The following is a 16837-nucleotide window of genomic DNA, read 5'->3' as shown; positions in this document are numbered from 1 at the left end:
TTAAAAAAGAAACAAACACGTACACACATAGTTGGAAGATCTCTAGCTACCTCCCAAGAGAATGCTAAGAAAACACCTTTTCTTCCTGCTCTGGCAGAAAAAAAACCCACATGAAGAGATTCAAACTGTAAGTTTGTTTTTATTTAAAACTGGATTATCTGATTGCAGTTCTTCCATCATTTCTTTACCAATACCAGCACACCACAGAGGTGTGGAATGGAACTGGTGGAATGTGAACCTCTCAAATAGTGAATGTTTCACAGAACTGCTGTAGTGAAAACATTTTGAAACAGACTTTGATATTAGCAATGGCAAATCCACATGGTGTTTAAAAATAATATTAAGAATAATAATGAGAAAGCAGGAAGATGAACAAGATGCTGATATTGATATCTTGTCTGCCTTAGACAAATTTTGATGTTTTCCTAAAAAATGTTGCATCTTTTAATGTATCAGGCCAGTTAACCTATCTGACTTGTAGCAGAGCTTTTATCCCTTCTGTTTGCCTTCTAAAGAAAAATGTAGTTTTATTCTACAGACAGGAAAATTCATATATGAAAATTTAATCAAACTATTGAGATATTAACTTATTTATATTTTGCTCATAAAAAAAGCTTTCCTAATTTTCCCAACATTGAAGTATTAAAGCTGACAATTGCATTCCAGAACACAAGTTTATTCCCTGGTTGATAAGACAATAACTCCATGTATTTAATGTACAGCTATTATGCATTGATAGAGTATCATCTGCGCTGGTCTTAAAAAACCTCCAGAAAATGGAAAACTTGCCAAATTATCCAGGATCTTCCCTAAAGGTTTATCTGAGTGTATATAGACAGCTGGGACAGGTCCACCCATATGGCTCCACTGGAGAACTTTTCTGAATTCCCTAAAGGAATTTTAATAAAGAAATATTTGAAGTGGCTTATGATAAAAAACTTGGAATTTGAGATCTTCTGTTATGACAAGAGGTTTTTTTACTGCACTGTGGTGGAGTGTATTTGTACTGCACTTTCCTAGAATACCCTTCTTATTTTTAGTCTTGTTCTTTGCATCTTACAGGTTTGTCATCAAAGAAATTTGCTCCTCAGGTGGAGAGCAATGAAAAGGAAAAGTTCTGTTATGAACCATGTGTACATTGAGTGATCAGAAGTATATCCCTGGGAATTCTAACATCAGCAGAAAGGAACACATGGCATTCATCTCCATTGCCTAGGTTTTATTTGTCCAGCTAGAAACAGAAAAGCATTTCAGACTCAGCAGTCACTGGGGAGGTAGGCAGTAGAGGTGAAATAAGACATCAAGTTGCCAGAACAAAACTTGGTTGATCCTCACAATTCTTAGTTACATTTTGTGATTTAGGTATATTTAGTGTTTTAAAGTAGCTAATGCCCAGGACTTCAGAAAGCAACTGGTACAGCTGGCAGAAAATGCCTCATTAATGCTGTTAAAGGATGCTTTACCAATTAAAGCTATCCAGGTAAAGAAACTCCCTGGGACAGAGAAAGGAGTTTTTTTTAAGTGCCACTGGTCAGTTAAGAGATGCGTGGGAGAACCTAGCTTTGGCAAAATTGGACACTTGGGAAAGTATCTGAACAACATGTCATGGACAGAAACTCCTGGTTCCGTGAGCAGAAAGCAGAGATGGAGAGGCTGGGTTCCCACACAGAAGTTCAGAGAACTTGTACACATTGGATGGGATGGGCTTCTGAGCATCTCCATTATCTCTGCAGAGTAGAGCTGATCCCCATGGAGGCCACATCAGCCAAAAGTGACATAGATATGTTACCTTGGCTGCAGACACAGGGCAGCAGTGCCAGCTCTTTCACACAGACCTGCCTAAGGGGATGTTATTTGCATCTTCAGCTACAAAAAGTAAGGCTGATCAACTATTAGAAGCTCACTTATGATACTGAACTGTTTCAAAGGAAACCCAGGAAGTCATTGGAACTGACACTATAACAAACCCTTCAAAGGACAGAACACTGATCTAACTGTGATAGCAACAGAAAATTTGCTTCCAACAGCAGATTTGGTGACTACAGTGTGACTCCCCATCAGAGAGACCTGGCAGGATGGGGCCCATGTAAGATACTTCGTAAGTTCTCCACTGCAGATGGTGGTTATATCTCATCTGGATTATTTTTGAATGCACAAAGAACTTGCCCAATGCAAATAAAATGCAGAATCAGCAATTACTTATTATCAAACTTACCCTTTCCCGAGCACGCTGTATCTTCTCTCTGTCATGGCTGAGGTTTTCAAGCATCTCCTGTCCAATCTGCTCTGCATTAAAAAATTAAAATGTAAATCATGAAAAATACAGCTTGTGACTGCAAGGCCCTAAAATGCCAAGTTAGATTGTAGCAACAGCATTTAATACATGTGGTAGCCTAATCACTCCTCCTAACTGCAAAGAGGAATACATCATTATATTAAATATTAAGTTTTTCAAGCAACATAAAAATGAAGAAGCAAATCAAACCAGAAGCTATCCCTCTACAGTCTCTTGAGGTTGTCTAGGCCCTGGGAATTGATGCTGACCTTTGATTTATGAAACAAAGGCAAGAATACTTTCAGACTTGCTCTAGGTGCTGGGTGCTCATACTTCCTATCTACTCCTTAAGCCCAAGGAAGTCAGTAAGCCTTTGCTTAAACACCAGCCATCCTTGTACATCTAAAGACACTGAGAAGTCATATTAGAAGAAAACCACTCTCAGTGCCTCTCAGCATTTACCATTGATGCTTAAATGAAAGCTTTTTCAGGCTCAGCCCAGTTACTGGTGTCTGCTTTGCTCCACCACGGACTGTTTCTGGCTGGCTTAGAGATAGGCTGTAATCTCCTGATGTTTTCAACAGCAGACAGACACATTAATTTATAGTCATCACCGTTTGTTTACACAGGGGTTGTTTGCTTCCGCAGCTTACGCTGAACCAAAGGTTGCAAAATTATAGTGGAGAGGCCTCAAGATATGGTACAAAGACAACACAAGATGCCAAAACTTTACTCTTCAAACAGCTTCAATCAAATGCTTCTCTAACACTGAAATATTAGCAGCAAGTATAGAGAAGAGATCTTAATCTTCAAAGCTCCATAGAAATATTAAGAAACCCTCCCTGTATTTCCCCGAAGGAGAAAAATAAGTTAAATCATTCCCATTTTACAGAGGGGGAAGCAGGCAGAAGGAGCTGAAGCAGCTGTAGCTTTGCCTCAGGATACGCAGCACGTGTGAGACAACCAGCATTTCTGTGCACATTCATTTAGGGTACTTAGCAGGCTTACCAGAGATACGCACCAAAACAGCAAAACTACAAAAACATGGGGTTTTTTTCCTAGACAACAAAAAAAATGCCTTGCTTTTGTTCTGGTGAGTGAGTGGGATCTTAAAATGTCATTATTCAGGGAGTCTTGAGAAAATGGATCATTAAAAATTCACCCATATGTTAGTAAACATGATTATGATTTTTTTTTTAATTGATACAGTCCATTTTTAAGGAACAATCCAAAGTAGAATCGCCTCAAACTTTAAAAGTTTGAGACAAGCAATGTTATTTTTAAATCCATTTAACACAAGGCACAGAGTCTGCCAGATAAAGTCTGAGGAAATTCATTACATATATATTTTTCTATCAGTTGCCAAGTACAGTACAAGTAAGATAAATATTTCCTCTGACCACAAATTGACATCCTCATTATGCTATCTTGTCCCTCTTGGCTTGCTGCTCTTTACTTTTAGCTGTATATACAATGCCTCCCAAAGGTGAAATGTGGTAAGATACATGGGTTTGGAGTTAGAAAGGCGGCACAGTGCAGTGCAGTTACACAAATGGCAGCCTCAGAAAGTGATTCACGAGAGCCTTGCCTATGTTTGCATGTCAAAGGACTTACAGGATGGAACTATTCTGAGCTTTTCCTCATTAAAGCACGCAAAATACTGTAATACACAGATACATGTCTTCAATGCAATCTAGGGGAGAAAAAAACAATGCAAAATCCCTTAAAAAGAAAGTGGGGAAAAAAAATCAACAAATTACTAACCTAGTAGCATGAGGTGAAATGATAATAAATGTATTTAGTACTAAAAATTATATGTACGTTTGCAGACATAAAGGACTATGAGGTGCAGATTTTCCTTCAAAGGAATAAGTATAAAATACATGGCTAAAATGGTTTGGTATCTCATGAACAAAGTTCAAAAATATCTTTGTAGGAAACAGTTTTATTTTTATTACACCAATTTTAAATAAGTTACTGTGGGGTTTGTTTTTTTTTTTTTCATCTTCTTCCTGTCACTGGCAAGTTCACACTCTTAGCTTTTTATAATGATTGAGTTTATTTTCCAACCATCAATGTGACAGCAGCATCAACTGTAAGTGAGGGTAAAACACCGTCACTTTGACGAATAGTGTATTTTCCTCTCATTGTCGATGACTGAAGACATCAATAAATAAGGAAGGAGAGCATGTCAGCCAGAATATCACAGAATGAATTGCTGATATGACACTTAGGGATTAAACCTTCAGCCATGAAGTTCAACCTAGCAGAGGGGTCTGAGAACTGAGATAGTTGCGTTTCTTCCCAGCAGCCTCTATAGATAAATAATTGGACGGATCATCAATTTTACAGGAGCAGCTTTACTCTACATGCACTTTCGTTGATGATCTTTGGCCTTTTTTGGGCTAAAATAACAACATAAGTTGAACAAAGAGACATGATGGAGGTAACATAATCTCACAAGAAATTTGCGAACATAAATTGACACCTTTATCCTCTTCATATCCCCATTCTACTCCGAAAATTCATTGATGACAGTGAAACTTGATTTTTAGCTGGAAGGTCAAGACAGTCAAACAAAAATATTATTAAACAAAGAAAATAAAGACTTCTCAATGATATGAAGACATGTCTCTTCACTCGGTTTGCAACTGGAAGTACCTGGGACTAGGAAAAATGTAGCATTAGCCCACAGTACAGCTAATTACAAGCTTGATATCATTGCTATCTCCTTGCCACCATTTTTCAAGTTTCCCCACAACTCTGATGTTTTCCTGCCAGTTAAAACATTCATCTATGTAGCAGATTTGTGCTTTTAGTGCAAGGATGCTGTATAGATCTTTCCAGCCTACTTATAATGCAAGTCATTGATGAAGCTACTACAGTTATGTGAAAAGGTCAGGTTTGTAAGATATACTGTAGTGCAGATGCATGAATTAAGACCAATACACAAACTGAAGGGTGTTGCCTGTTGACAGTAATGGTGTTATTTCCATAGAATCTTAACAATGTCAATTATTTGGGGATTATGCCAACCTTTCAGTTGTTTTGTATGGACAATGTTTAGTACAGTGCACTCCCAAGTCCTACCAAAGACTGAGTGGTGCTGCCTCTTCTAACTGAAATTCCCAAAGAGATGCATAAAATTATGTTCTAAAATTACAGCTAAACTGTGAGAAGCAGAAGGGTGAATGCATTTACATCATTATTATCTGTGTACTGACAGAGGGCAGGAATATTCGATAGAGCAATTATCTCAGTCTTAAACAATGCTGTGATGGCCAGGAAAAAAATATTTCTGAAAACGTACATAATATTAACAAGCATCACCCTTAAATTGTGAATGCTAAAATTCACAGCTCGAAATGTATTCTGCCCTAAAGGTGTTTGAATAAAGTATGGGAAACCATCCTCTTTAGTGCCGAGCACTTCAAAAATGCCATGTTGTGAGTCCAACAAAAATGGTGCCTGTTTCTATGAGACTGTGTTATGCAAGAAAAATGTAACATTTCTTATCCTAAACCACTGAAATTAATTAGAAGAATAAATACTCTTTCCCCACCTGAAGAAAAAACAGCACCCCCCACCCCAAAAACCCAACTTCCCCCTTCATATGTGCACAAATTGGCACATGGTTTTCAACTTTTATGTTGAGATAAACCCAAAAGACAATGATCACTTCTAGCAATGCTTTGCACTCCTGAATAAGCCCTTTCTTTGGAATTTGCCTGTAACCTGTATGCAGTATTTATTTATACCTACAAATTGTAATTATTTAATACGTGGTCCACAGAGCTTGATTTCTAATACCTACACGCACATCAAGGACGCAAAATAAGTTGTGCTTGACTGGTTTTTCTTTTACTTTTTTTGCCTCCAGCCATTTAAGAATTTATGTACTTTATCAGCTAAACTGATTCTGAAAGAGTTTTTTCTAATCACTCAAGTCAATAATACTTCTTTCCCCTAAGAATGACTAATATATTTACTCAAGAGACAGGAATGACATGGAATGAGCCTTCCAGGCTTTAGAATAAACAAGCATGCATTTTTATGAATTTTGAAGACAGACTCCCCATTTTCCTTTTCATACGAAAAATAAAATAATCCAGCATAGTTTATAGAGCCCTTTTTCTCTCAAAGTGTACCCTGTGTGTGTGCATATATATGTGTGTGTGTATATACATATATATACACATATATATATATATGCAAGTGTCATAACATGCAGCAGATATCTCGATATGATTTAAAATACAAAAAAAGCTTAAAACAAACCAAATCACAGAGAGGATGGCTGGAAACATGATTTGCCCAATCTCATCATATATACAATGCATGCATCTGAGCTATGTAATTAGAGGTTGGAAAAGACAAATTAATTTACACTGGGAAAAGCAGAAGATCATGATGAAAATCAAGATGGCTGTTCTACAGAATCATGAAATCCACCAAAAAACCCCACTGTGTGTTGATCAGAGAAGGAATGGAGAACAGTTCCAGGCCGAGATCCTCAGCCCTGCCTAGTGAGCAGTGCCATTTGGGGAGTGCAATTGTGTATTGTCTTTACACGGAGACATCCCATGCTCTGAAGATGTAGCAATAGTCTATAGAAGATTTTTGGAGACTATGCTGACACAGGCTGGGACTTTTTTTTCTAAAAGCCACTCTGCTTTGGACGGGTTAAAAGTTTTGATTTTAGGAGACTAGGATAAATCAACAGCAGTGTCTGGGAAAAAATGCTAGAAAGTGTTAAAAGCTCGCTGTTCAGAGGTGACAGCAAGCAGATTTACAAACTTGGAAAATATAGGTTGCAGGAGTTGAAGAATTCAGGGCTGAGTCAAACACCTTATGCATCTGACAGCAGAAAGTTAATAAAGAAAGTGATGACATATCTTGAAGTATAGGGACACCAGTAAAAGTCCAATAAATTCCCCAGTTCACAGCTGACATATATTAACATCGAACAGCTGATATAATTAGAAGCAGAAGGATTTAGATCATTAAGGTTATTAAAAAACAAGAACATGTTAATACAGATAAATGAAGGATAATGTAACAGCCATAAGCCAATGGAGAGACAATTTGTAGAGCATTTACAGAACAGTGAAACATGAGTTAGTGCTCAAATGCCTCGAGAGTCTGCCATGAAGATGCTAATCTGCATGCTGCTAAGTGGTCACTTAACACAATAAAATAAAAATTAGCTACATTTTATAGGGATTAGTTGGCTTCTTCAGCAGAAGCAAATGCCATACAAGTGGAAAGAGCACTGGCAATCCATCGCATTCACCAAGGACATCCAACTCTTCCAGAGCTGTCAGAAGCTCAGTTGCAAGAGAGGATAAAAGAAGTTGCCCAGTCTTACTGTGGAAGCAAGTAACATCTAAGAATACCTCCCAAACTTCCAAAGTCCAAGATGTCCACCAAAGTAAAAATACAAACATTTCTCAAATGAAAAGGTCTCCCTATAAACTATAATAGATGTTCATGAAATTATTTTTATTGGCCAAGAGCAAAAAGGGTTGCTTGATACTGAGGTCAGGGAAGCCAGAAAGAAAAACATCCAGAACACCTAATCAGAATTCAGTCTTTGTGCTCTGTTCAAAATAAAGAAGAAAAGATATTTGAGGAAGGTGCCACATGCCTTTAAGAACAAACTGGGAGCATTTCATAACCAACACCTCCCATGGTCCAGGCCTGGCTTGTCCTTCCCCAGTAAAAAAAAAGGCAGATGAATGAGAAGAAAATAGGATAAAGAAAGAAGAAAGATGATATATGACAGACCTACTAACTTCACCTCCAGTTGCTTTTTCTACTTCTAAAGTTTCATACCTTTTCTGAAATTGTAACTTCCATCAATCTGCTGGTAAAAAACAACTCATTTCTCACTAACTGATGTATTTTTTTTCTGTCTACTCCCATCACCAATCTAGCTGAGCTCCCTTACTAACATCTTCACAGCAACACTCACAGGAGGTGGCAGACTTTGATTCTGCTGAGCACTTGTCTCCATTGAAGGCTGGCCATTGTTCTTGCCATGCCCCAGCCCAGCAGTGCTCCTCTGCTCCAAATTCCTCCCATTGCATCTTCCTCCCCTACCCTCTTCCTTCAAATAAGTTCTAAGGCAAAGAGAAATCTTTTCCTTAGTGCATCAATAAGTAAACAGCTTGCTACCCCCATTTCAATCACCAATAACGTAAACTTGGGAGCCAACCCTCAGCATCTTCTTTTGCTACTACTTTTAAGTGCTCCCAGGATGGAAGAAGCCCCTGCTTGCTCTGAGCTTGGTGCAGGAATGGGTGATGTTTCACTGCAGTACTGCCAGTCTTGAACTTATCTGAAAGTGATTTAGCAGGGGAGAGTATTAAAATCCTGATTGCATCTAAATTAAGTTGCAGAAATACATCCTCTAAAACTTGAGCCACAAACCATCACTTAATTAAACTTGTGACTCCAAACAGCACCAAGATGACACAATGGTGATCTTTGGTTCATCTAAGGCTGGATTAATAATCATTATTTAATCAAAAGTGCTCCACCATCTACCCAGTTTGCTATAACCTCAGAGCAGTACAAATAATTACTCTGGACTCCTCATTACTGGTTATTTTAAAGACTTAAAAACTGCAGGCAGAGAGTTGGCAACTTAAACTCCTGCACTGATCAGCTTGAGGCTCATAAAGTTGGCCCTATCTCTAGAGCTGATCCACTCTTAAAGCAGTAAGTGCACTTCAAGACACAGAGCTAAGCACAAAATAGATGAGACAGCCTATTAGCCAACCAGCAAATAGAAAAAGATACATTAGGTTTTCAAAAGAGAAGAAAATGTGTTGGAATTCTGAAATACGTTTTAAAATTGAAGAGTGGAGTGAGAATTTTTTTCAATCTTATTTAACTACACAAAACCACAGTATATGACATTTAGGTAGTACAGTGATGAAGAACAAAGACTGCTAGTTATGTCTGTAAGCACTGGAACAATTTATTTTTGTTTCAAACTGATTCTTTATGACCCATTTATGTGGCTTAAACTTCTCAATAGTAACAAGAATGTTTTGCAGTGTCGTCTCTGGACATCAGAAGACCTATGAGAAGAATATATCCTTCAGCTGTTTCAATCTGAGAAAGTGCTCCTTGAAGCAAAAAGCAAAGTCAACATCAGAAAGTAAAGCCAGAGCCAAATAAAATTACATTTGGGTTTGTTCAGGTTTCTCCCAACATCCTGATGTCCCAGATTTATCTTGAATCTACAGGCCAATTAGAAAGTCAGGAAAGCTGGCAACATAAACAAGAAGTCTATGCCTGTTTGATCTTTAATACTTCCATGGAGCTAAAGAGTGTTTTAACCTTTCTTGCACTGTTCAGAAATTCATTTTAAATGTGAATGGAACTATCTCCTGCTGTATTCACATTCATATTTAAACAATGAAAAACAGAAATAAAATAGCACCCAGACATTAGAAAAATAAAACAAACCTAGAAAACGATTAATAAATAATGCTTAAACTCATTGACCAGTGCAGTCGTCTGTACATAAAGAAAGTATTCTGTAAACAGCGTGTGTATATAAAAAACCCCATATATATAAACTTTCTAAAACATGGTAAAGCCCACAAAGCAGGTGAACAGCTCAGCAACCTCGGAGCTGGCTTCAGTGCAACTCACTCTTTGAATACGAATTAGCAGTGGGTAATCGCGGCATATTTATGAGGCCTTTTGCCTGGTCCTTCTCTCCAGTGAATGCTGTATTATTCATTGCGTGTGCCCTGACCCCAGTGCGCTCCTGTTCTGACAAATCATACTTGATTAAGACAAATCTTTATTAGTTAGCTAGTCAACTTCCCCATTTATCATTTGCAAATCCCATTCCCTTTTTCGGGTACAGTAAAAAAGTAACTGAAACCGAAACCATTTTTTCTCCGTATGAAATGAAATGCTTGTTACAGCCAGTAAGTGCAAGCAGAAGCCTAGAAGTCAGTAATAGATGACAAAACAAAGGTTTAACAGGCATAAATTACAAATGGGGCAAAACTCTAACACAACAGGGTATCTTGGATAGGCTGAGGAAACATTAATTAGCTTATCCTTTCAATGTTTCCCATTTTTTTCACAAATTTAATCTCTCAAAATCTAAATGTCATAAAATGAAATGCATTGCAAAGTCGGAGGATGAAAGCATCAAAGTTTAAAAAATAATAATAAAGAGAATGCTGAGGAAGGTTATTGTTCAAGGTTTCTACCAATCCTAAAAAAACACCTGTTAAAAGGAAGAAAAATGAGTACCAAATTACTAATGAAGCTTTAGTTTCCCTTGAAATTGCATTATCTCTCTAAAGAGGTGGCAATTTGGAGAGGAAAAACCCCTTTCAAGACAACGTTAGTTTATTAATTGGGTAATTTACAACTAGAAAACCATGTGATGTGCAATGCACAACAGTTTTGCTTGCAGAGAACGATGTTTCTTCTACCAGGACTCTGGCGATCTGAAGCAGCTACTTGGAAGTGGAGGGACAAGGGACAGAGGGAAGGGACAGTCTGTAGCTCATTGGGCTGTCTCAGTTCAAGTTCCAGCTCTACCCCAGAATTTTATTCTCTGGAGGGATCTCTAGGAAATGCTCACTTGGCTGTATTTTTGTTTGGTGATGAAGTTTAGTAGATTGTGCATTTTATTACATTTTGAATCTTGGTTATCTACATTGTGATATTTATACTCATCAGTTAGAATCTGTGTTCATTTGAAATATACAGCAATTAAAAAACCTGCACCTAAAGGACAAAACATCAAGATAAACATCTCCGTGCTCCTTACCCAGCACACTCCTTACAGACTCCAGTCTTCCTCCACTTACACCTTCCCATCTCAAGCCATCTTTCCTTTGTTTTATTTGTTTGTTTTCTTTTTTTTTTTACCCTGCAGGACTAATGCAGCTATGGATTCTGCTGCTTTTTCACACACATGAGCTAAGTGCTAGTTATTTCCATCTGCAATGTTGCCTTTGATTACACACAGAGCAATGCTGAGAAAACCACTCCCTCACTAAACCCACAGCAAGGGTTCAGAGGGAACAATGAAATATACTCAATGGCCTGGCAAATCAGTGTTATCAGGAGGTACACAAAAGGGGAAGAATCCAGACTGATTTTAAAATCCTGGCTGAATTTGCAGGACTATGTGTATATATACGTGTATATATATATGTAAAATTAAAAAGTCTCTGCTCTTGTACTTGTTAAACAAAGATATTTCTTCTGGAAATTGCTGAGATGGAAAAATAGACTATCCCATAATAGAATTTTTACAGCACTCCTCAGAGCAGACTCATATTTTAAGGATCAAGTTAAGCTCTTCAGATGGTGTTTCAGAGGTTGACTTATATGGGACCTTTATTGCATATAGACACAATTTGTTTCTAAGGGATCCCTGCTAGGAAAAATTGTTGAAAAACCTGATTTTTCAGTAAGTGCCTAAGATGACAAGTGTGATTTCTCCTGATGGAGCAACCCAGCAACACTTATCAATACTTTTGGCATCTATACATTAGACTACCACAGTATGATTTGACTTAGGGCAGACCTGGAGATTTCTAAAACCAAACTGCTCCAGAACAAAGCATTTTACTGCATGGGCAGCAGCTTTTGCTGGGATTCTCCCAAAGCAGCTGCCTGGAGTGCTCCAAGTGCCATCCCCACTACTGGGCATGATCTTTGGGTCCCAAAGATTTGGATCTGGGTTACCAGAGAGGCTGCTTCTTGCTCTTGGGTGCTACTTGAACTGCAGCCAGGGCAGACATGGGCACTGGAGGTGCCGTGAAGAAGCACTGGCAGCTGAACGGTCTCTGTGGGGATGTCCCAGGTTTGGGTGACATCTCCCCTCTCTTCTGGTCTGCCAGACTTATCAGCATGCAGGACATGCTGCCAAAGGCACAGGTGGTCTGCTGTGGGATGTCATTAACAAATTTGTGGTACTTGTTGTCAGGCCACTGTTAGAATTTATTTGTGTGCATGGTCTATATGCTGCAGACAGAATGAATTTAGTACAGGTTTTTTTGCTGTACGTTATTTCTTCATTTCTAGAAGACAAACATGAGTAAAACATTATGCCTAGCAGCCCTTAACCCATACAGTAAAGAGACAAGTAACTGGATTTTCCGTCATGCTCAAAGATCAAGAACACAGGGAGGCAAGGTCAGATCTGAGAATGGACCCCGGACTGCTGTGTTCTGTATTTGAAATGGAAGTCATGCCACCTATGGGCAGGTACCATTCAGCCCTCTGAATCCTCACTGACGTTACAGACCCGAGCCCGTGGCCATTTTCACATTTTAGTGCTGGTTTGGATGCCAGTAAAAAAAATTAATAAATTGATCTTGCTGAAATTTCTTCAAGCAATCTTTAATGTTGCAAGATAGGAATTTGAGAGAACAGAATTGTATTACGGGCTCAGAGACTACTGTACCCCTGCTAAATACTTGTGCCTGCTTCCCTGATTCTAAAATGGGTGTGAAGGAATCCACATTGGTCAAACACAGTATGTAACATTAAAAGAATCATTTTTCTATGGAAGGCATTTAAATACTGCACTTAGCTTCTTATATATTCATTTTCATTACAACCACTAGTTTGAATACCATTTTAATTGAAATAAAAACAAGATTAGAAATCATTTTAAAAATGGAATCTGAAGTGGCCCACTGTCCTCAACTACAGAACATTATATTTAATCTAATAAGTGGGTTTTAGATTATTTGAGCTCCAAAATATAATTATCCCATGATCTACTGAATTGGTAAATTATTGCAGTATGACAATTTAATGCAAACACCCAGTTTACAAACATAACTTTGCTGGAAATTCTCAAGAAGTGTTAAACCGATGTCAGTGTCTCAGTAATTTCGCAGTTTAAAAACAGTTAGAAATGTAATGACTACACTGCACTTGATTAAAGCATTTACAGCTCTAATCAAAAACTGACAGCAAGATCAAAGATGTTAACTTAAATCTCTCTTCTAATTATGTTTAAAATGCCACACCTCAGGCCTGTCTCTCCTCTTCTTTTTCAAACCAAATTCTGCTTAAGAAAGATCTAACACTTCTTAACAGTTCATTATCCAATAAAACTATTCAAAGCTTAAAAGCAATCTACACAATTAGTCAGGACCTCAGGGAGTCCACCGGTAGTCTTTATTACAGGGCTTCATATTAAAACACCTTAATTATATTTGTCAAATGGATTTCATTAAAACCCATCGTCACTTTAATTTTCATATTTTGACAGTGCTGGCATAGCATTATTACCACCTGCCAAGCTACGAACTACAACAAAATTATCAAATTCCTTCAAATACCAAGCAGTTTCTTTTTGTACCTGACCAATGATTTCCCTCTTTTTGGTGAAAGCACCATAATTAAGGGGAATAATTAAAATTTCATATTCAAGCAGCACACAAGCAAGCTAAACGTACAGTGTATCTGTTTCAGGTGTGTAAATAAGAACCTATATGGATACCTGGTTGCCAGGAGCACATAACACAAAGGTAGGACACATATACTGAAGTGCTTCTGAATAATAAAGCCAAGACATCAAACAGAATGCACTATTATTTAATCAAATGACAACCATGAGGATTTGAAAGCAGAGGACATTTTAACTTCTACTCATTATACTGTCATTTCAACATAACAGATCTGGGGATTATGACCATACATTGTAATCACAGTTTTATTTTAGATTTAATCCATGGAGGTTCCACTTGACTTTAGACAATCACATTGAAATATAATTAAAACAAAATTGTTCATCCTCTCTTCATACAGTAAGTACTGTGACAAGGGTTTCTGATATTTAGGATACATTTCCAGTGCAGGACATACCAATTGTTGTTTGATTTTTTTCTTTATACTCAATGCCACAGCAATTAACGACTTTAGATAATTATCAATAATATAAAAGGTAGGTACCAGCATCTGTCATGCAACACAGCTTGGGCTGTTAACATCATGTGAGATACAGAAATAAATTATTTCTTCTTTTTTGTTATCTGAAATACTGTACAGAAAATTGAAACAATTTATCATTATTGTGCATATATTTACTGAGCTAAATTCAAGCCTGATTAACTCCATGTTCTTCAGTGAACATGTGTGTGAGATGACTTTGGCCCACAACAGATAAAACAATGGCATGCAGATTGCAATGGGGAAAAGAACAGAGAATTTTCCTTTCTTTCATATAATCATAGCAAGAAATAAGAAATTAAGAGGTTTCTGCCATATGTCTACCACACTTCACTGCTTTGTACAAAGGTCTCAAGAGTAATGATCTCCGTGTGTTATGAATATTTTAAGACTTATTAAATGTTCTTGGATTATTTTGAGTAAAACTATGGGATTCTAAAGAACTGGTTTAAATGACAAATATTATTCCTACTTAAGGTAAAATAAAAATTTAATAATTATTTAATGTATTATCAAGGAGGAAAACTTCAACCTCTTTCACATTGCATCGCAAGTTTTAGCAGAGGAATTGCTGAAGATGTGCTGGGGTTTATTTAATTTCTATTTTATTTCTTTTCATTGCTTTAATTGCTTTTGAATTAAAAAGAAATAAAGCAGAGTACTTACAAGCAAGGGACTAGGAGCTGATCACAGATCTCTTGTTTGATTTTTTGGCAAGTCACCTTATTTCTTTTATCCTATTAACTCTATCTGTAAGACAGGGGTAAATAATGTTTCTACTAGAATTCCACTGAAGCAAGCAAATGCCCTCATGCTGCTTCGCTGCTGTTACCGGGACATCTTACAGCAAATAATCAGAGTTTTTTGGTGCCTCTTGTTCAACTTCAAACTACCACGACAGCCTTGGGGGTTTCTCTTAGAAACCCCCTAACACAGACACAATCTAGGAGGTAAGCAGTGTTTTGGAAACAATCCCAGCCCAAAGCAGTGTAGGTTTGCTTCTCCTGACCAGCTTAACACAAGGATGGATGGAGGGATAGGGAAACTTCCCAGATGAGGAGCTGGTGGATGAGGGAACCTCACATGTGCCTTTGACACAACTGGTCAGGCTTCCCCTCTTGAAATCTCCTCTTCCCTCTGCACCCAGGATCCTGCCCTCTCTGTGAGGGCTGTGTAAGGCCCTGGCTTTGGTTCCTTTCCTCCCCACAGATCTGCAGTTGATTTACGGCTGGAAAATCTCATGCACCAACTCAGTTACTATTTAATAAGGGACAGATTTCCCTCTCTGCTATGCTGCCATTTCCTCTCCCATCTCTCTCACTGCTTAGCCTTCAATGCAAATCCAACAGAACACAGCAATTCCTTGTCCCCCAACATGTTTCCACACCATCTATTCTCATGACATGCAACACGATTGTCTTCCTTTCTACCCAGCCTCAACACCTTTTTTTACTCAGTTCTTTTTTTTTAGTCCTTGCTTTTTGGGCAAGCTCTCTGATCTTTCTGCATGACAACAGGAAACAGACTGGTCCCAGCCCTCCCCTTCCTAAAACCTTCTTCTCACCCTTTATTTATATTATGACATACTTTTATTTTAGCCTTGACAAAAAAATTATGTACCACCTACAGTAATGTAGAACGTTGCTACAAACACTGTTTTCTAGTAGCATACTGGTCTTTTTCTTTCATGCCGCTGTCTCTCCCCAGTTCAGCACATGAAACAATAGCTACATTCCTTCTGTAGCCAATCCCTTCATGGTCTGATTTCTCCCATTTGCTATCAGCATATTAATTCCTCTCTCAGCTCAGATATCATTCACCTGTTAAATTTTTACTCAAGCATTTCTGCACTTTCTCCCATGCTGCCATGACTGAAAGGAGCTGATCATGAACAACTCATCACCTCATCCCACTCCTACAATCTCCGACCTGACTTCTCTTGTCCATTGATACACCAGGGATAATAATTTCTTCACAGTCCACAGAAATCTCAGGCACAACCATGAACCTTTGTGTTAGCTGAATTTCTTAATGTCTAGTCCCAGATGGATAAGTGATAGCAGAAAATCTAGTGAGCCCATGACAGTATCATCCACACGGGACGAGGAAGGTACAGTAAGAAACAAGTTAGCACCACCACTTGTCTTCACTATTTCAGAGCAGGTGTGACACAGGGATTTACAATGTACACTGCATTCCTGTCAGGCTTTACCTTCCTAAAGCAAACACTATCCCCCACAAGCTATCAGCAAATAGAATGTAAATCTTGTTGTCATGAGTGAATAATTTATTAAATTGACACTATTACTAATAATTACAGAAGATGTGCCTGTTTTTCACTCCTGACAAACAGGAAGCCAGCCATGTTTCCCATTTCAGCTATGATACACAAGGAACAATTCAAAGTGATGCTCGTCCCTGGCTGGCACGTATTCTTTGCCATTTGAAGTTTATTTGATACAAATGAGGGTCTACAGAACCCTGCTGACATGAAGTCACAAAGAGCATATACATTTATGAATACTGCATTTACTGCACTCTGTATGCGATGTTTGTTAGGTCTCGGGGCTGAAATCACAGCTCTGAATCTATCTTGAAGATGTT

At 38.0% G+C, this 16837-nt stretch overlaps 1 protein-coding gene across 4 annotated transcripts in view; it reads right to left on the bottom strand.

Annotated features, from left to right (window-relative positions):
- VTI1A (vesicle transport through interaction with t-SNAREs 1A) overlaps window positions 1-16837 on the bottom strand; it is a 258483-nt gene that overhangs the window by 98986 nt on the left and 142660 nt on the right. For all 4 annotated transcript variants that reach the window (XM_042019326.1, XM_042019324.1, XM_042019327.1 and 1 more), the window contains one exon: window positions 2216-2286. In XM_042019326.1, coding sequence (XP_041875260.1) covers window positions 2216-2286 — 71 coding nt within the window. The remainder of the gene's footprint in view (window positions 1-2215; window positions 2287-16837) is intronic.

Source organism: Corvus kubaryi, unplaced genomic scaffold (genome assembly GCF_017639235.1).
Source record: "Corvus kubaryi isolate FWS band 111438036 unplaced genomic scaffold, C.kubaryi_AGA036_p1.0 138, whole genome shotgun sequence".
Taxonomy (NCBI): Eukaryota; Metazoa; Chordata; class Aves; order Passeriformes; family Corvidae; genus Corvus; species Corvus kubaryi.
Note: the sequence above shows the minus strand (reverse complement) of the source record. Positions and strands in the feature narration are given on the sequence as shown.